General features: G+C 49.6%; 2 protein-coding genes across 3 annotated transcripts in view; one reads left to right on the plus strand and one right to left on the minus strand.

Annotated features, from left to right (window-relative positions):
• NT5C2 (5'-nucleotidase, cytosolic II) overlaps positions 1-10530 on the minus strand; it is a 54511-nt gene extending 43981 nt beyond the window's left edge. Inside the window, exons 1-2 of one of the 2 annotated variants that reach the window (XM_042863647.1) lie at positions 10456-10496; positions 2493-2616 (exon numbers count right to left, since the gene is read on the minus strand). Coding sequence is in view for 1 of the 2 variants with exons in the window: in XM_042863645.1 (XP_042719579.1) it covers positions 10456-10522 (67 nt within the window). In the remaining variant the exon portion in view is untranslated. Of the gene's footprint in view, positions 1-2492; positions 2617-10455 lie in introns of both variants that reach the window. The other variant, XM_042863645.1, reaches the window with a different exon arrangement.
• Positions 10531-14108: 3578 nt separating this feature from the next.
• Positions 14109-18151, plus strand: INA (internexin neuronal intermediate filament protein alpha). The gene is made up of 3 exons (XM_042863650.1): positions 14109-14990; positions 16684-16808; positions 16985-18151. Exons 1-3 carry the CDS (start codon positions 14109-14111, stop codon positions 17247-17249), a joined length of 1272 nt encoding a protein of 423 aa, XP_042719584.1. The 3' UTR covers positions 17250-18151.
• The last annotated feature ends 599 nt before the right edge of the window (positions 18152-18750 follow it).

An 18750-nucleotide genomic window follows, 5' to 3' on the forward strand; every position in this document is an offset into this window, starting at 1 on the left:
TCATTTAAAATATTCTTATTATTTTAAATAGGACTTAATTATCACCGATTTCAGGGTTGATTAGAAAGGAGTTCGGAAAAATACTCTGAAATCCACAGTGCTCTGTGAGGAGCAAACCTCAAATCTGACCTTCTCTAACTATCAAGAGACCATCTATTCACGTGAATCATCTGTAATTGAGTTTACTACCTTAAAATGGATACCACAAATTCTCCAGTAAGCTAATGAGAACATTCTCCAGCTTCCACACAGCTCGTGCTTCTCAGCATCTCCTGCAGAGCTGCCATTTCAGTCAAGTTACTTTCAACATGCTGCTCGTTATACCAGCAATTTGCCAGAGGTAGTGCCAGCTCTCCCTCTCTCTAAGCCCAGCGTGGCCAGTATTGTCCCACCACTAGAAAAAAAGAAGGCAGAGTACACTTAAGGAACGCAAGAGCTGATCCAGAAAAGCAAGAGCCATGCCATGAAGAACAAAAAACTAACACGAACTCTTTAAGAAATGCTGGGACTGCAGATCAAATCTGATCCACAAGGCCACCAAGTAGGAATCTATGTGCCTATCTGTCACTGCGACAAACACCGCTGCTGTCTTCAGCCACTTGTCCCCATGTAAGAGCAATATATTATTCTGTGATTACACTGAGGAAGGAATAAAGCTATGAGAGAAAGACTGGAGTGGGATAAGAGGCTGAGACACCACCAATCTTGAGGGGAAACCTTCAAGGTTTCACCTGGAGAGAAGGTGAATGGACAAACAAAGGTTCTTCTTGGGCCACTCACTTCCTTAAGAGGCCTTCTGCAGGAAAAGAGCCCAGCAGCCTGCAGCAACTGCAGCTGCAGAGGTTCCCAAGCTGTTGTCCAATTGACCACCTGCCAACAGCAAGCACAGACCTGGATAATAACATCATGTTCTAACTGCTGCTTGTTTCCAGCTGTTACATTCCAGTAAGAAACCCAGAAGATAGTTCAAATACTTTGCTCGTGCTGTTTTTCTTGTAAGCGATTGCTCTAGTTGCACAAGATCTTAAAAGGTTGAAATCCAGAGGTGAATTTGATCTCTCTGCTGTGATGAAGTCTACCCTAAAGGAAATATTTAGGAATTCCCATGTGTATGTTTTAGCTTAAAACGGAGAAGTAAGCTTTGATGCAGATGCCCACTATAATGGGGATTCAGTGTCAGACATCTGCAGATCCTAATTTTATTACTACAAAGATGAAGCATAACAGAGTGCTAACTGAGCTGCAGGTTAACACAAATAGCACAGAAGGCAGAAATGTCAGCACAGAAATGAACATGCTGAATTCCACAAATCAAAAAGGAAAGCCAAAATAAACTTTTCTATTCTACCTCTACCGCTTTGCTTCTGAACAATCTGAAACACTGTATGTACAGCTATCTTTTTATTTATTAACGATCTGTTTATTAACAAGCACTACCTCTATGCAACACCCTTGGTGTTCAAACTTGTGAAAGAAGCTGCTACCGAATCATTGATGGCTCAACCATATGAGTCTGTGACCCGCAAAGAGAGCGAGCAAGACAAGACGTGCCATCCCCAGTGGGAAAACTGGAAGCCATCATTCCACGTACCGATTTCAGACCAAGGAACAACTGCCACTCCAACCTGCTAACAGGGATTATACAACAGCAACTCCTTTGGCGGCAGATCACGGTATTTCAAGACAATGATGCTTTTCATTCGATTCTGCTGTGTCTCAGGAAGCAAGTACAGCCTTAATGAGCCCTTTCAGCAGCGTGGTGGTAAAAACAAAGTATTTGAGTTGCAAAGCTCAGATCAGGAACACAGTCATTCTGAAAGCATGCAACTGGGTCAGCTTGGATAACGCAAACACCAAAAGCCCTCTCTATCTTCTAAACGCGGAAGGTGAGGGAGGACAACATTTTTACTGGCTTCCCTTACTGACAGTGCTTACTGGCATAAGTAAAACAAGACACCTCTTGTCTTTGAAGAGCGTGGTCCTGGCTTCATTAAAATGTTACAGAAAAAGCAAGGATCCTGAAAGCTTATTCTGACTTTTTTTCTAATCTTTCAAAGTGGAAGGGAAAAGAAGGATGATTTTCTAAAAGACACTTGAACTCTCTTCCACTGTACATGTTTACAGGCTGCAAAAGCAGATGCAACAGCAAAATCAGCAGCTGAACCATCTCTGCGGGCTGGAAGCTGTCCCTGCCCAGCCCAGGTGCAGTGAGCCAGCTGGCTGCTCCACACTGGTCCCATGGGCACCGCATGCAGCCCTAGCCCAGGGACGTGCTGCTCAGCAAAGAAGCTGGCAAGCTCCAACTTTCTTTCATAAAGTTACTGAAAATAAATGCTGAGATCAACAGCTAAGATGACTTGGTAATCTCTAGAGTTGCCCTGTCAAAATCAGTTAGAACTCATTTTTTCCCACTGCTACCAGTTCTGTTTTCCAGTACCATTCCCTGCAACCCCACTTACACATAAATTTGGTCTCTCCTTTTGAGATCTTACCTATCAGTAACAGGCAGAGCAGCCACGAGGCAAGCAGCGTGAAGTCTGAAGGCGTTTCAAAGTTCTTCTAGCAGTGCACAGTTCCCCTCTGCATACAGAGAGCACAATTCGTTCCTTTTTTGACCTGTTTTTTTTTTTTATCAGAGGGAAATGTAGTAATTATAGTCCGTGTGATTGCAAATGAAATTACAAACCTACCCTTAGGGCACAATACTGTCCCCACCTACATGTTGTCGGCCCCCAAATCTCATTTAATCTTGACAGATATGTAGTACTGAGGCATCACCTTCAGGAAACTCTGTGAGTAAATCAATTTTATGAACACCTTCTCTGCAGTATTCCTGTGCTCTTCCAAAAGTCTGCTAATTCATACAGCACTTCTTACGCAACCTATGTAACTCAATTCATCAGCAAAGTAACCCAACACTTCTGAAGACTGAGCTTTTGCTCAGTCTCTGGCTTTCCTATGATAACCTAACTGTCTCAGCTTTATCAACTGATACCAAAGGCCTACATTATACTGTTCTCTAACAGCATCAACTTCTTTCTTCTCTTCACAAACTTTTTGTAACCCTGCCCAAGCACAACACAGAACACTACACTCATTTGGGGAAAACAAAACCAGACTTCCATGGACCCTTCAGTTCACTAGTTTTTAATACACCAAATCAATCCTGCTGACGCAGGAGATTGTTCCCTGGCAGGAGCTGAGGAGGGTACACACAATGTTCTCCCTGTACTTGTCCCAACACAGACTACGCTCAGAGAGGACACGGATGAAGCAACAAATCCACTCCTGCAGCTGTGACCTGGAAGAAACATTCCAGCCTGTGGAAGGGTGAGAGAACATTAAAAAAAAAGAACTAAAGCAGCACTAACAGCAGGTCCTTGTTACTCCAAAATCAGAGATGAGAGTTACCAACACTGAACCCTCCTTTGGGCCGTGACTTCTCTCTTTGGGGAACATGAAGTAACTTGTTAGTGGAGACTAGAAGACCCACAACACCGGGCTTTGGGAAGACAGCTCTCTGTATGTCCCACCCTCACCAATTATTTGTTCTCAACACCAGAACGCACACATTTATAAAGAACTGCAAGTGCTTTTTATTACTTTGTTAATATATATACCTGCTACAAGGCTGTGAAGAAAAATGAGCAGCAGACGAGTGAAACTTTGTTGAGTTTTATCATCCCTATGCTCATGATTGCTCAAGCACAGCTAGCAAACTTTTTGGCCTTGGTTCATCAAACTGTCAGTGCAATATTGCAAGAGAAGCTACAATACACATAACAGAAGAGGTTAATAACCTGCCTATTCTATTGCCGAGGCAAAGGAAAATAGGGAAGGTTAGACCACAAATGTGTTTTTAAAAAACTCTTAGGAAGGCCACACTGCTATTTCTCTGAACCAGAACCAACAGAAATGCCCAGCTTACTGAACACTGCATACTGTAATTTCTCCTCAGATCACAGCAAGTAACACTCTCCCCAGCTTGTACACAAATTGCTCAGAAGTATCACACACATCTGCTAATGATTCCAGCACCGGACATTTTTCTGAACATACTCACGCTCTGTGAAACTGCTCCACTTCAGTGCTACAATCAGAAGATAGGAAGAAACACTGGAACATGCACAGCGCACATTCTACCCAGTATGACTGCAGTCACCAAGCAGATAACAGTCCAGGTAAGCTAAATTTCTTGACTAAAAAGGATTCAGTAGAAGATCTACTGGTACACCAGTCATTGCTTAGCACTGACACTTCGGGGCAGGGAAGCATTTTGAAGAACTGAGCAGAAGGATTCTGCATCTACTTACCTGTATCATCCACAGATTTAATTAGCAAACCTTCATTTTTATCATTTTCTCCTTAACAGTCTCTACTTGCTGGCAGCCCTGCACTGGATTATAGGAAAAGAAATGCCTCTTGAGCACTTTTCCCTTCAGAGATACCCCGTTAACACGTATTTGGCTTTCAGTAACAGTCTCTTTTTTTTTTATTTTTTTTTTTTTTTTAAACAAAGGAAATGTGGAAATGCAGTACCCAGCCCTAAACACTCAAAGACACAGAACAGGTACTTTGCTGGTGCCCTTAAGCACCACTAGAGCACCAACTGACAGATGCTTGCAATGTGAAGTGGAAACTGAAATCTGATTCCTGCCTCAGTTTCCAGACAGCAGAATGAACAGATGATTTACCAGCCTGGCTTGCTTCTATCTTCAATTCCTCTTTCCAACACCACTCAGCCACTTGGATTACAATGAGGGCAAAGCTACAGGAACTGAACTGGAAGGGTAGTTTCTAGGGGCAGCTTCAAGCTAACAGGTGCTCGGGGCACCTGAAATTTACGTTCAACTAATTGGTTTTCTTCAGGGAGAGAACTCATCCCAACCTAGCAGCACATACATAGAATAACATGAAATGAGTTGAAATGAACAAGCAATGAAAAAGAAACAACTATGCAAATACTACAGGTATCTGTACTTAAAGACTCCCAGTGAACACTGTAACATGTCAGAAACCAGAACACTCAGGACTCATCCCCACAGTCATCTACTGTGACTTCAAAAGACACATCTTTGCACAGTCTTGAGACTGAATGGCTTTGTAACATCCAAGCGAGCGCTGCAAACATCAAACATACGCAGCTCTTCCTTAGAAGAAAAAAGAAAAAAAAAAAAAAAAGGATGAAAACCTATCTCAGAGAAAACTAAGAACACCAACATCCTGAAAGATTATTTGTTTTTAACTGCAACTGGTTCTACTTAGCAACTTCCAAAATTACCTGCACTTACCCTTTAAAGCTACTACTGGCGATGGCTGTGTTATGTGTACAGAGCAGTGGCACACAGCTCACTCAGCACTTCTTCGGGTTTCTGAGGGCAGAACATTCACATGCTCTCCTCTGACCCCACGTTCCTAATCACTGCTGTCCATGTCTATATGCAACTCATCGCCAGCTGAACCAACCCAAACACCAGCTGAATTCAGCCGGTCTTGGGATTTTTGGCATGCTTTATACTGAGCCATCAGTCTTCTCTCTTTGGAATTTACCTTCTGCTCTAGGTTATTTTAGAAGCTGAATAGAAATCTCATCTTGTTATACGCCGTGGCCAGATGTGCTACATTTGATGGAAAGGACAAGAAGAGCTCGGTCCAAGCAGTAACATGTGAGTTGATTCCACCCATTACTACTGTTCTGCAAAGGAGATGAAGAACACCAATTTAAGCTGCAAACCCTACTTCATCAGCAACCCACTTCCTCCTGAACCGGATGCACAACGCAGGGATGCAGCTGTTGCTACTGCAGCAGTGCAGACAGTCGCTGCTGCCCGGGGAAAAGGCAATACTTCACCCAAGGAAGGGGCAACCCACTCAGTGGGTCCCACAGTCCAGAGCTGCCTTGCACAGCTGCCAAAGCTGGACCATCCTGGCTGGAAAAAGATTTTTTGGAAATGCACCTTCACAGAGGGTTCAGTGAGAATTTGCTCCCTGAAAAATCAAGCAATAATGTGTCTCAAGTGTTTTATGTATTATGCCAATGTTAACACAGAGAAGTACAAGGCCTGGGTCAAAGCCAGTTAATCCAAAGGGCTGTTCTTAAGTAAACAGTGGAAAACCACTCTACTTCAGAGCCTCTCATAGAAACGCACACAGGAAGCCTCTCTTCCCCCTTCCGCTGAACCAAATGTGCCAAGTAAGTTAAATGATAATCTAGTAGTAAGCATATGTGCAAAATAGTAGGCCTTTGTTTGAAAATATCTGAACCACAGCTGGGAGTTGTGAATAGTCTGTAACTAAATTAAGCTAAGTTTAGAACTGCATAATGACCTCTACCTTTGTTGAAGAAACCTTTATTTTTAAACAAATTGCAAGTGGTAAGATGAGAGGGAGTGGTAGTTTTAGACACTGAAACTTCTCAATTACAGTTTAAGTACATCACATCAGGGTACAATGTCCCCATACATCTGTCCAACTTCACTTTGATGCCACCTTCCAATCTCTAAAGATTGACAACTGACCGGGCCTCCCTTTCTCCCTATTGCTCTACAGAAGCAGTGCATCCTTTATTTTCAAAAGAGAAATGAACAGACCATTCACGTCCCAGCATCACCATTACAGGTATTTCATTACAGCAATTCCTGCTCTCTACCTTTAATGCACCTCACACCTTCGCAGAATTTAAAGAGGTTTCCACTGGTAAGAGGCACAGGATAAGAACCCACCTGCCTTCTTTACTCGCACGTTAACAGAAAGCAGCATACAAACAAGCTCAGTGGGGTTTCCAACTTCCCTGACTCAGAACCCTCTCCCCGATGAAACTACCAAAAAAGGGCTGGCCATGCTGGTAAAGGTATTCACACCCTGAGAATGATAACTGCAAGCAACAAGTTTACCTCTGCCATTCTGCACCAGACTTGAAAAAGCGGCAGGAGCGCAAGGGCTGGCATGCAGCCATCAGTGCTCACACACGTGGGGACCCAAGCGTTCAGGAAGTAAGAGCAGATCGGCTCCTGGCCTTACCGTAAGGAGCACACACTGCTAGACGTTTGGGCAGTTGTCAGATTTGACAGATGGGGGTTTTTAGGGTGAATTACTCAGGCTCCCTTCTTGATCCTGCGCCATCATACAAAAGTAAGTACTTCCCCCATCACAGCTTTGCATGTCCAGGTCTCCCAGGCACCTTTTTAGCCGTGCAAAGTCATTCATAAGACTTAATAACTACCCTCATGTAGCCAGGTTTCGATTAGCAATTGCTTATAGTGGCTACCTGAAATACCTACGCAATATTTTCCAGATGTTGCTTAAGGTCTATTTACTGTACATTAAGTTCTATTTATTGTGCACACTGGATTGTCTCTGCGGTTGTGTTAAGCAGAGTCATGTTATACGCACTCTCTATGCAGAGTACACAGTCCAAGGTTTTAGGAACCATTCCAGTAAACAAGTCATTGTGATTAAAAAGCAAAATACAGATCATTGCTACGAGCATCACAACATGACACATAACAGTAATTTCTTTAGAAGTATGAAACAGATGTTTTAGAAGAGATGTAAGAAACATTTATATGAATGCACACTTTGCAAATATGTGAAGATGTGCTTAAACACAGAACAGCCTTAGAGACTTAGACTGCAGCCATTCCAAATGTTTGTGCTGCTGACATAAGAAATAAAACTTAAAAAATAGACGGAGTACAGACAATAAGCAAAGAGTTCCCACGCGCTGACTTAGTAACATCTCTTCTCAAAGAGCCAGACAAGACTTCCACTCCCGGCACATTCTGTTCAGTTTTCCGTCCCATTATTTGTATTGCTAAAAAAACCACAGCTGTTTTCTATCAGGACACCCACGTTGGCAAGCCACCCCGAGGCAAGGACACGGCGCAGAGCAGGCTCTGTGAACTCGTCCCAAGGTGCACCACTTGGGCTGCCCTCAGCTTCCTTTGGGGTAGAGCCCACGTGCCTGTCCCCTCCATGGCTCTGTGCAGAATGGCACACAGGCCCTTCTTATCCCGAGATGATCAGTTACAGAGGTGAGCTTTTAATGGACTGAAGACAAGGCACGGCCCTGCCAAACAGCAAGCCAGTTCCTATGACAACTTTCCACTGCAGCCTGGCTGGAGACCATTAATCCACCTTCCTCAGGCGAAGTAGCTCCTACACAGAACCAATTCTGTGGATTGTTACAGACTTCTGCAGGACTTCCAGCAGTGTTCAAGCAATGGCAGGTTGCACTGTACCGAGCTACCCCGATCCCACAGCATCCCCTCATTTTCAATTTATACAGAAGAAGAGGTTTGCTGAGCACACCCACTTTTGTCTCTCTCTCACCATTTTCTGGGCAGAGCTGCAGCCAGCCCTTCTTCCTGCGCCTCCTTGTGAGTCAGAATCCAGAATCCACAACCCATGCGGGACTGAAAGGCTGTGGGTCAGCTCACTTTGCCCCAGGAAATCAGCAGCCTACCCTACTGCCAGCCCCAGGCCATCTCCTGATAACAGCTCACTGCAAACTAACAAGCCACATTTCATTTTTTAACTATTAAGCTGAACCACAAATCACAGGTAGGAGGCGAGCAAATAAGCCTATCTTCTTTTTCTATAAGCACCACTTGAACATCATATTTAAAGAGTTTGTTTCCTTTTTACTTTAGATACACAAATAACGTGTGTAATTTTTAAGGGAAATACAACATTCCTAGAAGAGTACAACACTGCAGTGTTTACCAGAAAACATCAAACTGAGGATTCTGTTTTTTTTTTCAAAAACAAACATACCCCATGATGTTAAAAAAGTGTGGGACAAATATTTCTAGTTGTTTTAGGAAGGGTTTATCAACTTTCAACTTTGCAAATGGTAACAACTAAAGGGCTCCTCTTTTTGTTACTATTACGAGTTGCCTATAAACTGGAAACTTGCCTGAAAAAATTTCAGCTTGCATCTGATTTTTTTGCTAGCGTATATCCTAGAAACAGCGTATAGAACACTAATGCAACCAAAGCAAATGTACTAACAGGCTCCAAATTTCAAACCTCAGCTGAAAACAGTTGTCCCATTCTTACAGTTTTTCTCCCCATTTGTCTCTGCAATTGTACTTCACTCAATGGAGCATTTTAAAGGTAATTCAGCGGTGCATTTTGCAATACAGTTTGCTTGAATGACGCTATACAGAGTAAAGGTTGTATTGTACTATATAATGAAACAACATCCATGCTTGAACAAACTCCAACTGCTGTTAATCAAACCAGCAAGTTCCTGAATGGTCTTTTGGAGTCAGGACTAATGGCAATAGATTATTTTAAATAGCAGCCCTGCTTTAAAGTATGTTTAGGTTGATGCAGGCTGACAGGCAGCGACAGACCCCACAGCCAGGCTGCCCAGCTTGCAGTTAAAACACAACGCTTTGCCCTCTGTGCCATCACGACAACTGCAGCATACAACCTGAAGATCAACACGTAGCTTTGAGTTTTGCTTCTGGTTTTCAGCAAAGCCACGCAGCACCTGAGAAGGCTTGCAAGTCTTCCTATCCCCCATTTGTTCACTAGTCACCACATTCTGCCCAGTTCTGAAAGCAAACAGCTGGATGGATCAATGGAATCTAGAATGGTTAGGGTCAGAACAGACCCCTGAGATCATCTGGTTCGATTGCCAACACGGCGTGTTTGAGCCAGCGATAAGGTGTTATTCTCAACCGAGGCAGACAGGTAAGACTACATCTTTATACACAGAAAGCGCATTGCAATCTTTGCGGTTTAGACCCTCCAGAACTAACAAAAAAATAAAAACTTTCCCAAAGTCATCATGCCTTGGGGGCAATGTTCTCAAGGCCGTTGCCGAGACGCTCCCGGGCATCACAGCCAGCCCGTGAAAGCCAGCACCAGAACGAACGTGAGCGTTTCACCATCCCACAGCCCAGGAACGCCTAAAACATCCTGCACGGCACGAAACCGCGCTGTCTGCTACGGCACCCAGAAAACGGAGGGAACCGCTTCCACCGTACGTTGTACGGCATTATCTCTGGCACAGAACAGAGGCACGAGCACGGCTCGAGTCAAGCAGCCGCGCGCCGCTCGGGCTCCGCCGCCGCTACGGCCGCGGTCGGAGGGGCAGCGCGGGGCTCAGCCCGCCGCAGGGGGTCCCGCACTCGCGGGCCGAGGTGACTCAGAGCGGCTCGGGACGGGAAGGCGGCAGCGGGGCCGCCGAGTGCCTCCCTTCAACGGCTGAAGGGGAAGTGCCTCAGGAGCGCCGCCGGAGCCCCGCTCTCGGCGCTCCCCCTCCACAGGGAGCCCCCTCCCCGGCTGCGCGCCCGAGAGGAGCGGCTCCCCCCGCCCGATCCCCCCCCAATTCCGAACGGTCGCTTCCAACGGTCCCCGCCACGCGCCCGGCGCGCGCACGCGCACCCGCACACGCGCACCCGCACGCGCGCACTGCCCCCGCGCGCCCGGGCCGCTCCTCACCTCCTGCCGCGCTCGGAAGAACTGCCCCGCACGACTGCCGCAGCGCCGAGGCGGCAGCATTGCGCATGCGCGGCTCCAGCCCCGCCCCCTCCGGGCGCCAGGGAGCGGGGAGAGTGTGCGAGGCCGGCGGCCGGGCGCAGGCGGCAAGGGAGCGTCGGCAAAGTGCCCGCCCGCAGGGCAGCCGCACGTCCAGAACACGGGGACCCGCCCCAGGGAAGCGCCTGTGCCGCTACTTTGCTCTTTCCCAGAAAAACTCTCACTGTCCCGGGCAAACTCCTGAGTTGCTCCTCAGCTGGAGGCAGTCAGCAGAGCCAGCCTGACGTTTTCATCGGTGTTGGTGTGTGTGTGTGTGACCCACCTGTGCTGGATGGCTGATGGCAGGCACTCGGATCTGCCTTTTTCCCTCAGACTCCCTTGGTTCAACAGCCAGCAACTGTTTCTCCCCTGGGCCACCAGTGAAGCAAAGCCAGGCAGTGAAACCCATACCCACAGCGTGATTCAATGGGCTGTGCTGGGAACCGGGCTGGAGGTGTGCATCCCAGTGCTGTGTGTGCATGGCTACAAGGACAGCTTTTTCCTTTCCACCACAATCCAAAGCTAAACGCAGCTTCTGAGATAAAACAATTAAGTCCCATCAGCAGGTGAGCACGGTGCAAAGTCACAAAGTTTTAAGGCATCCTCCTGCTGTCTCACAACCAAGACCTCAGTTTGGAAGCAGCTTCTTGCTCTCACAGGAATCCAAAGTGCACCCTCACCCCCTTTGCCAAATGGATTCTCCAGGCCTTTGCCGTACATTAAACAACACAGTGTGATATACAGAGATGCACAAAACAGTACAATGATACCCCTCTTGCTCCCTCTTTGTTCTGGTAGGTTTAGGGAGTTTGTGCTCATAAGGACACACTGGACTTCTGGGACCTAGCTCCTTGGGGACATGGTCACAGTGCAGCTCAAGTCAGCCCCCAGGACCTTTGCCGGGTATTAAGGGGCCTCAGAAGGGGCTTGTGTTGTTGTTCGGGTGCCAACAACCTGGGATGGGTTTCGACTCAACTTGATGGGATCCCAAAGTCCCTGCTCCTCCTTCCTGCTCTGACAAAAGCAGTATCCGATGGGCTGGAGCCCAATCTTTGCTCTGTGGGAAAGAAGCAGTTGTTATCATTTATTGACTCTGAGTCAATAAATTCAGAGACATGCTCTCAGCAGTTACACTGGCAGCTGGCTCAGATCCCACCTAATTCCTGTAGCCTCATTCCCTTCTGACTCAAGAAAATCACAGAATCACAGAAACACCAAGGTTGGAAAAGACCTACAAGATCATCCAGTCCAATCATCCACCCATCACCAATAGTTCCCACTAAACCACGTCCTTCAACACAACGTCCAAACGTTCCTTGAACACCTCCGGGGTTGGTGAATCCACCACCTCCCTGGGCAGCCCATTCCACTGCCTGACCACTCTTTCAGAGAAGTAAATCTCATCTACTTGGAGGCAAAGGGATCTGTTCCTAGGATCTTTACTTACGGATGGTAGCAGTCCTTGCAGAGACCCTTGCAGATTTTTTTTTTTTTTTTTGTATTATTTTTTCTTTTATGTAGGAGAATGTGATACTCCCAACCACTTTTAGAGCACATCTGTATGTCAGTACTAAATCAGCACAAGTGGGAAGGCCGGGAAAGGTTGCACTCTGCTTTACCAAGACAAAAGAAAGCCAGAACAGCATTCATCATCATCAGTAATAATCACCATAGCAAAGTCGTAACAATGATACCACTTAACTAAGCAGAGCTGGTGACCACTCAGTTCTCAAACAATTACTGCTGGTAGAAGAAACCTCACTTGCAATACAGTAATGCAAAACAACAGAGGTCGAGGAAGTGGTGAAACACATTTGTGTGTGAGGATGTGAAAGACCTGAAACAACCAAACTAGATCAAAGTGAAGATTTCTGCCTAGTGGGCACTGTGGGGCATAGACTGAGGCTGCAGGGTTTGCTCTACCATCAGAACATATGCACTTGGGTCACAGAATCACAGAATGGTTTGGGTTGGAAGGGAGCTTAAAAACCATCCCATTCCAACTCTCTGTTATATCCAAGGACACCTTGCACTAGACCAGGTTGCCCAAAGCCCCTTTCCAATGCTGCCTTGAACACCTCTAGGGATAAGACATGGCAGAGAAGGTACAGGTGTTGCAACCTCACAATGGCTGCTCTAAAATGGGCTTCAGAAAGACAGAATGCTTCTAGGAAAGCTAGCTGCAAGCAGATCAAAGTCCTGGAAAGCACTGCACGAGCCAAGTCTCTTGTATTTATACTTCCTGGCTCTTTTCTTTGTCAGTTGGCTGACACTTCTTATTCCTCCCATACTCTACAAGGCAGATGCACAAGACTTAGGCAGGATTTATATGTATGCATGTGCATCCCATTACCAATCCATGACAATATATCTGGACCAGCCTGCTGCAGCAGTAAGCAGTGGTGTGTGGTGCTGTACCCACCTGATTCACAAGGAAAAGGGATGTTTCTGCCTTGTAATCCCCTTCCAATTGTGCCAGCTGGGATGTGGGCTCCTGTACAAGCCACAGCTGTTGCCATGATTGCAGGGCTTCCTCCAGACCCATCGTAGTGACAAGGTTCTGATCTCAAGGGGATTTGAATCCCAGTGCCGTCCCTCCTGCTTTAGTTGATCCCTTTGAAACAGCAGCAGCTATTATAGAAGCAATGACTCTCTCCAGTCCTGGCTTGCTTGCCCTCTTGACTCACCAGCTGGACTTTGCTGACATGATCCTCTTGTCACCTGAGAGGACAAATGGGGACAGGGGGAGTGGGAGCAGTAGGCTCCATCTCATTGATCAATGCAGAAGGGATGTGCAGCAGGAAGTCCAGCTGCATGTTTCATCCTGTGCGAGGCAGGGACTAGCACCCAGGACACTGTCACCCTGGCACAAACACACAGTGTGGCTTCCCTTCAGAATTGGTGGTGATGAGTGTTCTGTGCATGTACACGGTGTGTTCCCACCCGTCAGTTTGTGTGTCTGCCTATGTTTCTCCACCTGCCCATTTCTAACCACTTCTTTATGCATTTCTGTCTCTCTTTGCCTGTGCATCTATGCGCGGTTCTTTGCGCGTCTACTCTTCCCTTTGTCTGCCTCTCAGCATGTGTACGTGTGTGTGTGAATGTGTTCATGTCTTTCTGTGTGTCTGTGCAACCACCTGGCTCTTTGTGTGCGTTTGACCGTACCCATCTTTCTGCCCGTATGTCCGTCTCCACTCCTACACCCACTCATCTATCCACTTATCTATTCATCCACCCACCCACCCATCCATCCATCAACCCAACGTTCTATCCCACACCCGCCCGCCGCAGCCTTTCAGCACCACGCCTGGTGGACAGCTCCGCCTCCTCCCTCCGCGGCGGCTCCGCCGCAGCTCCGCGCCCCACTCCGCCCCGCATCCCACCGCCCCTCCCCCCCTCCCCCCTCTCCGCTCCGCTCCGCACCCCCCCGCCTCTCCCCGCATCCCACCGTCCCTCCCCGCATCCCATCGCTCAGCTCCGCACCCCCCCGCCGGAGCTTTCCGCGCTCCGCCCCGCACCGCACCGCAGTACATAAGCGCTCCGCCGCCACCCGCCTCGCTTCGCCTCTCTCCGCCGCAATGAGCTACAGTGTGGAACAGCCGGCGCTGGCCGCCTCCTCCCGCCGCCTGCTCGCCCAGGCCCCGCGGCGCACCGACGGCGTCGAGCCGCGCCGTGCCAGCGAGAAGGAGCAGCTGCGAGGCCTCAACGAGCGCTTCGCCGGTTACATCGAGCGTGTGCGGGCGCTGGAAGAGCGCAACCGGGCGCTGGCCGGCGAGCTGGCGGAGCTAAGGCGACTGCCGCCCGAGCCGCGCCGGCTGGGGCAGCTGCTGGGCGGGGAGCTGCGGGCCCTGCGCGCCCGTCTGGAGGAGGCACACGGCGAGCGGGCGCAGGCCGCGCTGGAGCGGGCGCGGCTAGCCGAGGAGACGCAGCGGCTGCGGGCGCGCTGCGAGGAGGAGGCGCGGGGTCGCGCCGAGGCGGAGCAGGCGTTGCGCGCCCGGCAGCAGGCGGCCGACGGGGCGGCCCGAGACCGCGCCGATCTGGAACGGCGGGCGGAGGCGCTGCGGGAGGAGCTGGCGGAGCTGCGGCGCGCCCACGCCGAGCAGCTGGCCCAGCTGGGAGCCGCGCTCCGCGCCTCCGCTCCCCCGGCCTCCGGGCCCCCGACGGCGCGGCCTGACCTGGCGGCTGCGCTGCGAGAGCTGCGCGCTCAGTACGAGGCGCTGCCGGCCCGCAACCTGCAGGCGGCCGAGGACTGGTACCGCTCCCGCTGCGCCAGCCTCCACGAGCGGGCGGCCCGCAGCCAGGAGGCCGTCCGGGCCAGCCGCCGCGAGGCGGGCGAATGCCGCCGGCAGCTGCAGGCCCGGGTGGTGGAGATGGAAAGCCTGCGCGGAGCCCACGAGTCCCTCGAGCGGCAGCTGCAGGAGCTGGAGGAAAGGCACAGCGCCGAGGCCGCCGGGCTGCAGGTGAGCGGGTCCCCTCCGTCCCTCGCTGCCCTCCCCAAGGATCTCCCCCATCGCGGCTCCTCGTACGGCACTGCCCCGCCCCGGCACCGGTGCCTTGCACCCGCTCCTCGCGACTGCGGTGCCCCCCCGCTCTGCGCAGCGCCTCCATCCCTGCAGCCTCCTCCCGGTATAGGGCTTCCATCTGCCCTGCTTGGGTATTGCCCGCTGCCTTCATCCTTCCTCCGTACTCGGCGCCCTGGGAAGCAGGAAAGGCCTTTCGGAAGGGACAGGCATGGACACCTCTCTACAAAGCCGATTGTTGCAGGGACAAAGACCTCTGTGCACACAGCAGTGCTGCTTGGGGATATCACCCCATCCCTGTCCCCAAAGTCCGCTGTCACTCCCCATCGCTGTGGGTAATTCCTCGAAGCCCACAGTTGGCACCTCACCCCGGGGCCTGGCTCTTGGCACTGGCACTGCAGAACTTGGAGCTCTGCAGACGTGAAGGCAGCCAGATCCCAGCATCTCTGTGGACACTGAGCACATTGCATCTTTTATTCCATTAATACAATATGACTCCTTTTTCTTAGTACAGGGAAAACATCTGTGGTCTAGAATGAAATAAATCCAGAGATTGTTGTATTATATGGCTACTAAGTGATCTCTAAGCGATCAAGCCATTTCGTTATTGATAATGAAACAACAGCCTTACATCATACCCGAGGGCTGCTGTTGTTCCTCTGCCAAGTACTGCTGTGTCATGGAGCCCACATCCAGACTGGGTCTCTAGAAAGCTGGTTTGCAGCTCTGTGCTGCTTGCAGTCTTGCTGGGTCCTTCAACAAATATTGTGGAAATGGACAATATGCAACATTTCCTGCAGTGGATGAAAGGATTACATGTAATAATGTTCCTGAATAGCCTTAATGCTGAGTGAAAAGAATAATTCTGGGAGCAACCTATCTTTGGAATAAAATTGGAATTAAAAAAACAGTAACAATGCAGCTGGGTTAAACAGCACTGTATTTCAAACTGATTTAGCTGCAGAACAATGGTTTCTTTCTATGTGACTCACAGGCTCTGCTGTGACAGTGCTTGGGAGTTTGTTGCACGGTGTTCCTGATTAGGAGCTAAATGATGCTCAATGCTACGGCAGAGGCAGTGGAAAAGGCTGGCTGTAGGAGATGGGAGCTGGCATTTGCAGTGGCCACCGCAGGTTCTGCAGGCACTTGCTGCAAACTGCTTACTCATTGCCCGTGCACATCATGCAGCCTCAGTGGCACAGCAGAGCGACCAACATGGGAAAGCATTTGGCCTGGAAAGATCCCCCACGGGAGTGAGTTTTGCTGCTTTCAGGCCAGCAGCTCAGGGGATTTGCCAGGGAGGATTGGATCTTGCCCTTCTGGTGCAAGCTTTTCCCTTTCATTGCCCTGCAGCTGTGTCCCAGCCACCCGCTCGGTGCTCTGTCTGGTCCCACTGAACCCCATACTTGCTCTGGTGCTGTTTAAACCTACTGAAGAATATATAAAACCATCAGTGTTTAAAGCCTCATCCCACTGCATGCTGTTAGAGCTGTACCCAGCACTCTGCCTGCTTCACCATCCCTGTTAGCACCCAAGCCCCTGTTTGGGATGTGCAGAGCAGAACAGCTGTGGGGAAAAAAAACAACAAAACCAAAACACAGTCCTGGGAACCCTTACCATTGCCTCTCTGCAGGACACCATTGGGCAGCTGGAGGCTGACCTGCGCAACACTAAAACCGAGATGGCTCGGCACCTGAGGGAGTACCAGGACCTGCTGAATGTCAAGATGGCCCTGGATATCGAGATCGCTGCCTACAGGTAGGCTGCTCTGGCCCTGTCTGAGCCCAATCCAACAGCCTTCCCCATGCTGCCAAGCCCGGCACCAAAATTGGACCTGGGTCTGTTTTCATCCAAATCAGCTGCATCCTGGTGCTGTGATGGTGTCTTGTGAGGTGACCCCCACCTAAACTCCTTTGCTTGTGCTGTGCTTGCAGGAAGCTGCTGGAGGGAGAGGAAAACCTGTTCAGCGTGGGGAGTGTTGGCCTTCCAGCCATGAACCCCCTCCCCAACCCCACCTACTCTTTCCAGCCACGCTCCTCCACTCCATCCTTCAAGAAAGAGGAGCAAAGAGAGGCGGTTAGAGCAACCTCCAAGATACCGTCCGGTCAGGCTGGGATGCTTGACAGGAGCGTAACCACTGCCAAGAAAACAGAGAGATTCAGCGTGCGTGGGGGAATCATTGCAAATGCTAAAGTGTAATGGTGGGGATCCCATCCCTTTTGCATTTGGGGGGGAGCAGTCTTCAGTTGGCCCTTTAATTGCCTCTTGGGCACTGGGTTGTGCTCAGCAGCTCCGATTACAAGGACCCCTGTAGGGTCAGGGCTCAGCAGCCTCTGGCAAAGTAAGGGCCGAGCTCAGCACACTGCTCCCTCTCAAGTCAGGTGGCGGCCACACGGGTCGCTGGGTGCATGCTGGTGGGTGTTGTGGGTGCACGGGAATTTGTGGCAGCGAGGAGAGGACTCACTGCAATGAGGGGGTGGGGGTGGCGAGGTCAATGGAACTCAACTACAACTAGGGTTAAGGCCCTTTACCTACTGTCCAAATCCATGTGTAGCTAAAGTGTTTCCTCTTCCTCAAGGTGTAGCCATCCACTTTTAACTCAGAAGCACAGAAATAGCCATAAACACACCTTGCTTCTGGTCTGTGAGCCACTTATATTTTAAACTATAAGGAATGTCTTTTTTTTTCGTTCTGACAACTCTTTCTGTTTCTCGGTAGTGTTAGTCTGGCCACATGCATGGGGTTTGTTGGTTGGGAACCAACACCCAGTGCCCATCTCCATGTACAGCAGGGAGGGCTGGGTGCTGCCAAATGCCACATGCACACTTGAGCTCCAGCCTTCCAACATGTGCCAAATCTGATGTAGGATTTACAACTGTAGGTTTTTTTCAATGCCTTAAAATTTCCAGCTTCTGCAAGAGCCAGAGACTGTGTGTGTGTGTGCTACATGTCAGTGCCCGGGCGAGGTTGCCATCACAAGACCTTATTGCCCTCTCAGTGTTGCCAGAGTAGTTCCTGGAACCAGCAAACTGTTCGCTCACACTCTTTCCTCTTCTACTGTAAGGCACAAGTTAATAATTAAAAAGAAAGAAAGAGTTACATGAACCAAACAAAGCTCTTCTGTCTTCCTTCCTCCTGCTTCACATGGTGTGCAGCACCCTTAATCATAGAAACATTAAGGTTGCAAAAGACCACTAAGATCATCCAGTCCAACCCCATCCCATCCCCACCATGCCCACTGACCACATCCCTCAGTGCCACATCTCCACAGTTCCTGAACACCTCCATGAATGGTGACCCCACCACCTCCCTGGGCAGCCTGTGCCAATGCCTCTACACTCTTTCTGAGGAAAAATCTTTCCTATCAACCAACCTGAACCTCCCAGGCACAGTTTCAGGCCATTCCCTGTTCCCAGGGAGATAGTACCCCAGGAGATAGTCATGATCAAGGATATCCTGTCCATGATGGTTTCAGTGATGGACCCCACGGCCAAGGTCTCATAAAGGCTGGCAGACGACAAAGAACTTCATGACAGGGAAAACCCCATAAAGCTGCTCCTGTCATTGGGTTGCAGCTCTCTGGAGGCAGGGCTGGCACTGCTGAAGCCATGGGATATGTACTGATCTCATCCCAAGGTGTCCACCGCAGTAGCCACACTTTGTGGAGTTTGTGGCAGCCCAGTCAGGGAGAAAGGCCTCC

Source organism: Lagopus leucura, unplaced genomic scaffold, assembly GCF_019238085.1.
Source record: "Lagopus leucura isolate 7727_CA_CO unplaced genomic scaffold, USGS_WTPT01 Super-Scaffold_741, whole genome shotgun sequence".
Lineage (NCBI taxonomy): Eukaryota > Metazoa > Chordata > Aves > Galliformes > Phasianidae > Lagopus > Lagopus leucura.